General features: G+C 41.4%; 1 protein-coding gene across 1 annotated transcript; it reads left to right on the forward strand.

The window, feature by feature from the left end:
• Positions 1 to 6414: 6414 nt before the first annotated feature.
• On the forward strand, positions 6415 to 6909 carry LOC122659240 (uncharacterized mitochondrial protein AtMg00810-like). The gene has a single exon (XM_043854371.1). It carries the CDS (start codon positions 6415 to 6417, stop codon positions 6907 to 6909), a length of 495 nt encoding a protein of 164 aa, XP_043710306.1.
• Positions 6910 to 7559: the final 650 nt, after the last annotated feature.

Genomic DNA, 7559 nt, shown 5'->3' on the forward strand with positions numbered 1-7559 from the left:
ATCAAACTCGTAAGAGATCGCCAGAAAAGGATGGTAGGCTTATCATAGGCTATCTATATAGACAAAATCTTGGCCAGATTTAGAATGGAGAACTCCAAGAGGGGAAGTGTTCCCTTCCGACATGGAGTTAGTCTTTCCAGATATCAATGTCCTCAGTCTCAGACGAACATTGAAGAGATGAAGAGGATTCCCTATACCTCAGCAGTAGGGAGTCTTATGTACGCTATGTTGTGTACGAGATCGGATATTTTCTATGCAGTGGATATGGTAAGTTGTTATCAATCTAACCCTGGACGCGAGCAGTGGAGTGCTGTCAAGAATATCCTTAAGTACCTGAGAAGGACTAAGGAATATTTCTTGGTTTTTGGATCTGATCAATTTTCAGTAATGGGATACATTGATTCAGATTTCTAAACTGATAAGGATGACAGAAAATCCACGTCCGGGATGGTATATCTAATGGGTGGAGGTGCCATTGTATGGCGGAGTGTGCAACAAAAGTCTACAATCGATTCTACTACCGAAGCAGAATACCTTGCAGCTTGTGATGCAGCAAAGGACGGTGTTTGGCTGAGGAAATTTCAATTAGATTTGGAGGTAGTCCCTGACCTTGTCAAGGGCCCCATTCCCCTGTTATGTGACAACAGAGGGGTCATTATGCAAGCTAAGGAGCCTAGGGCTTATCAAAGGAACAAGCACGTGCAGCGGAAGTATCACCTCATCAGAGAGATTATCCAGCAGGACAACGTGAGTATCTCCAAAGTGGACACAATTGAGAATGTGTCTGATGCCATGAAAAAGGGTTTGTCTCCAGGAGTGTTTGAGAAACACATGGAGGGCATGGGTTTAAAATGTATTGGGAATTGGCTTTGATGTACTAGTGGGAGATTGTTGGACAAGTGTGTGTCCATCAAACCCGGTTTGGTTCGGTTCAACCCGGTTCACCTTTGTATTGAACATTTATACATTTTAGTTTAATATTATCACATGCGATATAAACTTTTTGAGCATTATGTGTCCGTAAGTTTTACTTAAAATGGTTGTCATGACTAGGGTTTGGGTTAGGCACCCTTATCATATGGTCGTCGCATTGGGTATGCCTAGACATGTGATGTCAGGGTACGAATGCGAATGCTCACATGTTTGATGTGTGCATTGGCAAAGAATCTACTTTGTCGATTCCCTAATGTATTATTGCCAGATGTAGGAAGGGATAGACATGTGTCACCGACACCCTGTGCCTGAGGGAACCCTGTCACTGCAAAGTGTGATCGCATTCTTTGGTTCATCAATGACTGAGACTCAAGCAAGTCAAAGCCGGTGTTTTATCTAGCTCCTCATCACACGACTGTCCATCATGCCTGGTTGCGCGTTCACTGCGAACCCGCTCTTGACCCCTCCTTAATGTTTCCTCCCACCGTGAGTTTTGACGTGATGGCGAGTGGTCACGACGTGATGAGTGGTCACGAGGTGACGAGCCTTGACATGAACATGAGGGACTTTCTTCACGATATGTTCGACTCGGCCTTGGCGTGCGACTTCCTCTTAGTCGCCCTTGGAATACCGATCTTCTGATTTAACCATCCTGATTAGGTTCCACCGATCTATGCGTCTGTCATTCCCCATGTTCTGATCGGATCGGTAGATCCGCCATTCTCATGTGATGATGTGAAGGATTTCCTTGCTGATGGGTCAAACTTGTGCGTCTCACGAGTCTCTCCGATCTTTCACCTCTAGGGAGTGACCTCCTAGGGTTTTGCTCCTGTTGAGGGATTGGTTCTGTCCTCGGCAGTGGCACTACCCTCCTGCGGGAAGTCACCCGCTGCCTCAAATAATTTCAAAAAAGGTTTTGGTCCTAGAGAATCTATCTCTGCAAGTCATTAATCTGACCCACAGTTACCGACGCGTTTGGGTCAGGTACAGCCTCCACAGCTACTACGTTATTGAGATTTACTTCTCCCGTGTCGGCATGCTCGATCTCTAGGTTCTCCGTCTCTTGAAGTTCATGATTATTGGCTCTCCGATGAGAGCTCTCCGGTGGTGGCGTCTCATTCCACTCCCTCGGAGCATTGGTGGAGGGAGCGGCCTTCTTACGCGGTGCCATTGAATACTTGAGGAAGCGAGCTAGTAGAAACGTCGGCTAGCGTCGTTCCCATAGACGGCATCAATCTTTTGCATCTAGAAATCTCTGGTAGGTCCTTCAGGTGCCGCAACTTATAAAAGGACGTCAGGGACAAGGGAGAACCGGTGTGGTTCTGGCCTAGGACTCTCTGATGCCTAAGTTAGATCTCTCTCAGCAACAAATGAATTACTAGAATTCAAGATGAATAATGGGTTGGAACACCTGAGTATTTATAGTTGAGTGTGGAGGTGTGGAGAGTCCCAGTTGGTGATAAGTATTTTTCGTGGAAGAATCTATCACGTAATAGAGTTGTACTTGGAATAGTTCCTCATGAGATGTAGAGTCCTAGTAGGGAAGAGGTTCCCTAAGCATCCTCTTCTCATGTTGAGTTTGGTTAGGCTTATAGCTCTTTGGGAAAGTCCTCCCTTTGGTATACCTCCAGTTACGATCTTTTAGCGATGGGATAATGTAGATCTTGCCGATGACGTCATAGTTGGACCCCGTGGCTTGCATGGTAGACTTGGCCTTTGGGGTGGCCTCTTAGGTCCTATTCCTCTTGGGTTATCGAACTGGTTCTGTCGCGACCGGGCTTGAGCTGGGCTCCTCTTTGGGTCAAGACACGTGGCATCTTGGGATTGGCCCATATGTTTTTGGTTTATCAACAGTTATCTTAGTGCTTATGGGAGGCAACCCACCATTTTACTTCAGTTTTTGTTTTAGTAGTTTCTCCAGGTAAGAGGAGGAGTCAGGCGTATGGATTGGAGCAGATTATTGGTAGTTGCACTTCAATCCACAAGGTTGTATTGCTCTTTCCTCTTGTTTATATTTGTTTCTCCCTTGTTCTTTATTTTTTATATTATATTGCATGCCATTGGGGGAGACAAAAAGAAAAAAAAAAGATAAGCACAATTCTCCATTTTTGAGCATTCAAACTTCATATTCTTGAGTTATAGCTTGGATTTTGAGATTTGTAGATTCCCTAAACGCTTAGTTAAACATTGAACACTATAGTCTTCTGTTGTTTGTTGAGTTTCCACTTGAAAATTTTAAAATTTTTGATCTATTGTAAGCTAAGGATGTTTCAATATATCTATGAAGCCTAAAAAATTAATAATAATAATCATGCAGTTAAAATCACCTTCTTAGTAACTAGGCCTCTTTGCCACAAGCATTGAGTTTCACGTCAAACAGTTGGGATGATTAGATATGATTGAGATATTGCTCACTAGTTCAGTTTTGGCTTGTAGCCTATTTGGTTCGAGTTAGTAAGCCCTAGGGGTGTTCTACATCTAGTTCCTTAAAGCCATCTAGCTTGAGAGTAATTGGCCTAAAGCTCGCTACAAGGACCATTTAGAAAGTTTAAGAGGCCAGAACATTGCACGAACTTGAGTAGCATGTGCGGAAAAGAAAAAAAATATTGGAAAGAATTGCACGAAAGAAAAGAATGGGCTGAATTACAAAGTACTTGAGATGGGTGGAGTTAAGTGTATAAGTGAGAATTTGCTTGACCTGGAAGAATGTTTTGTTCTTTATTTAAGTCTGTATTGAATGCAATAGCAAGTCTTTAGAGTCTTTGCTATGATTTATGGATTTTGGATATTAGCTTGTTCTTAAGTGATTGAGTTGAGTTGATTTGTTTTTTTTTTCTTTTCTTCCTTTATCTTTATTTCACTCGGAACGAGTAAAAGTTCAAGTTGGGGAGTGTGATTAGGCCATTATTTATAAATTTATTGCCATTTATTTGTGCATTTTAATTCCATATCTATGATTAATAGTAGCTACATAATGTGATTTTCTCACATTTGCAGGTTACACGGTCATGCGCATAAAAGATGCTGAATGGAAGGATTTGATGCAATCTAGACACCAGTCTACCCATGGACCGGCTCAAATATGATCAAGGGCGAGATGGGAAGAAGTTTCACTGAAGACCCAAGGGCATTGAAGAGATTTCATCTCAAATTAGAGGTTTGACCAAGAAATTGGGCAACAAAGAAGAATCGGCCAAGGGAAGACTTGCGCAAGTTTGAGAGGAGAAATAGGAATGGAGAAGAAATAAAGGAAAAAAAATCCTATCTCTCCCACACGGTTTTTCCCTCCCAGCGGGACCCACTCTCTCCTATCTAAAATATGGAAACCCAAAACCTACCGCCCTCCTCTCCTTCTCTCCTTTTTTCCTATATATACTACCTCACAGCCCCCTACCAAAGGGATTGTAACTCTCTAAAAAAACCAGTGCTGAAATCCAGATTCAGCGCCTCCTCATTCTCCTTTTCTCTTTATTTTTTTTAATTCTTTAGCTTAGTTTATTTTTCTGCATTAGACTGATTGTTTAGGATTTATGTTTACTTTGAATTGTAGTTGGAGCTTTGAATTTACATTGTAATTGGAGCATCGATTTGGGCTGTAATTGAAGCTTACTTGGAGCTTTGGATTGGAGCTTGTATTCAAAAGTTTGGATTATTTCATGCGAGTTTATTCAGTAACATTATTCTATCTCTCTTTATTTTCATTGAGTTCCATGTCTTGTTTCTCTTTATTTTATTGTTGTTCCCTCTTCATCATGGTTAACTAAATCACCCAACTTGGGGATTGGATGAAACCATGAGAGAAGAGGGTGATTAATTGGTTCCCATTAATTTAACTTCCATGCAACCAAAATTAAATTGCAAAATTTTAAATCATTCATGCCATTGATTCCAATCGTATGCGTAATTGTTAACTTCCAATCTAGTCTTGCCTGCAATCTTTTATGCAATGTGTGTTGTGAATTACTCATAGGATATATTTGGTTTAGAGACCCGTATCTTCTATTGACCTATTTCATGCATGCAATTTAGGGATCAATTTGATTACTTGTTTCTTAGATTTCATGGTGGATTCCAATTCCTAGGTTGTTTTTTTCTCATACCATATCACTTTGTTTAATTTAGTTCTAATTGCATTCTATTTTATATTCATTCTATTTTTGCTAGTTTAATTTGCTTAGTTTTACTTTCATTGTTTTTGCATTATTATTAGCCTAGTTTGATTTAATTTTTGACAACCCCAATTGATTAGTGCACTTTGCCTAGGTTAGAACTATTATTCCATAGAGCTCACCTCCCTGTGATCGACCTACATCTACACACAACCTGTGCGCTTGTGGTATTACTTTTTAATTCAAAAAATTACCTATGCCTAGCAATAGAATGACCAGCAAGTCTGGGCGGACTGGGCTGCCTAACACCTTCCCCGGTTCGTAACTTGACCCGTACCTAGGCCAATGGACCATTCCCCAAAAAGGTATTGCATGAGAGTCATTACATTTACATTATGGGTTCTAGACCCACCTCTAGGTGGCAACTCCAACATTCAATTCACCTCTCTCTTTTCCCCCATAGAGGGATGAGGTGGAGGACATGTGGCGATCCCCCGCCTTGTCATTTTGTCCTCACACCACCAACTATAAATTAACATCCGATGATTACCCGAACTAAGAATGGTACCCGACGCCCCAAAGCATATACTACTACCAAGTCAGATCCCACCCTTGACACAGTCGAGTCAACCAATTTTACCTTGGCCAACTGATCTCCTTAGTGACGTCAAGCTATGGATTGTGAGTTTACTGCGCTCCTAAAGAATGGAACTTGGACTCTCACCCCACCACATCCCTCTCATAATGTCGTTGAATGTAAATGGGTGTTTCGCATAAAGCAAAAGGTGGATGGATCTATAGACCGCTACAAAGCCCTCCTTGTGACTAATAGCTACAATCAATAGGCGGATTGATTACAACGAGACCTTTAGCCCCATTATCAAACTGAAAACTATTAGACTTGTTCTCTCCCTAGCTATAAGTCATTCTTGGCCAATTCGGAAACTAGACATACAAAATGCTTTCCTGCATGGGGTTCTCAATGAGATTGTTTTTATAATCAACCATCAAGATTTATTGATCTACTTCATCCTCAGCATGTGTGCAGATTACATAAGTCTCTCTATGGCCTAAAGCAAGCCCCACGTGCTTGGTTTGATAGGCTATTCGAAGGCTCCCAAACTGATACTTCACTTTTTTCTTATCACAAGGATGCTCCATCAATCTACATTCTGATTTATGTCGATGATATTATTCTCACTGAAAGCAGCACTACTCTAGTAACTTGGTTTCTTTCCACTATTGGAGCAAAATTCGTAGTAAAGGATATGGGACAACTCCAGTATTTTCTTGGTGTTAGTGTTGCACAATACCTAACGGTTTGCATCTCTCTCAATGCCAATATGTACTTGATTTATTGGCCAAAGTACAAATGACAGATTGTAAAACTGTCTTTACACCAATGTCTCCTTCTACACGGCTCACGAAATTTGTTGGCACCCCTATGGATGATCCCACTTTATATTGGAGTACAATTGGCGCTCTCCAATATGCAACTTTGACGCGCCTAGATATTCAATTTGCAATAAACAAGGTCTGCCACTTTATGCATAGTTTGACCACCGATCATTGGTTAGTCGTTAAGCGCATTCTACGGTATCTAAAGGGCACTATGTCTCATGGCCTTCTTTTTCATCGTCATACAACTTTAAGTCTTTCAGCCTTTTCAAATTTAGACTGGGCCAACTACCCTGATGATCACAAATCAACTGGAGGTTTTGCGATATCTCTTGGTTGGAATCTCATATCATGGAGCTCGCAAAAACAAGCAACTGTCGCTCGGTCAAGTACAAAAACTGAATATCGAGCCATTGCCAATGTTGTGGCTGAACTAACATTGGATCCAATCCTTGCTCAAAGAGCTTAAGATATTCCTTCCATGACACCGATATTATGATGTCATAATGTTGGTGCAACTTATCTCACTGCAAATCCTATCTTCCATGCACGTACAAAACACGTTGATATAGACTTTCACTTTGTTCGAGACAGGTTGTAGTAGGGAATCTTGACATTCGTTTTCTATCCACCAAAGACCAACTCGTGGAAATCTTCAATAAACCACTCTCTAGTCAACGATTCAGCATTCTTTTATCCAATCTCAAGGTGACTCCACTCCCTTGAGCTTGCGGGGGGCGTATAAGATATCACAATCTTCTTGCGCTAACAGCTCGTAAAGAGAAGTGTGAAACATATGGGAAACGCGGGTTATTAGCTAAGCACCAGCTGGACATAAGAGAACCTTCAATCACTTAAGAGCAACCCAACCCTATGTAACTAAGGACTGTATTGAAAATCAAATACAGTGGAACATCATTGATCATGGACGTAGGTTGAAGCTTCAACCGAACCACGCTACTTCTTTCCTACTCTTCATCTTCAATCTTATTCTTAAATAGGTCTCGACTATCACCTATTCAATTTCACAGTTGTCAAGATATTATTTCGGAAACCTACCGTTCGACGGAGGGGGTGAGGGGGAGTGGAAAGGAGGAAGAAGACCTGACCAAATGTGGC

Source organism: Telopea speciosissima, chromosome 4 (genome assembly GCF_018873765.1).
Source record: "Telopea speciosissima isolate NSW1024214 ecotype Mountain lineage chromosome 4, Tspe_v1, whole genome shotgun sequence".
Classification (NCBI taxonomy): Eukaryota; Viridiplantae; Streptophyta; class Magnoliopsida; order Proteales; family Proteaceae; genus Telopea; species Telopea speciosissima.

Excerpts from the sequence above, each read along its gene's own strand:
- LOC122659240 (XM_043854371.1), top strand. The coding sequence starts at position 6,415 with ATGACAGATTGTAAAACTGTCTTTACACCAATGTCTCCTTCTACACGG.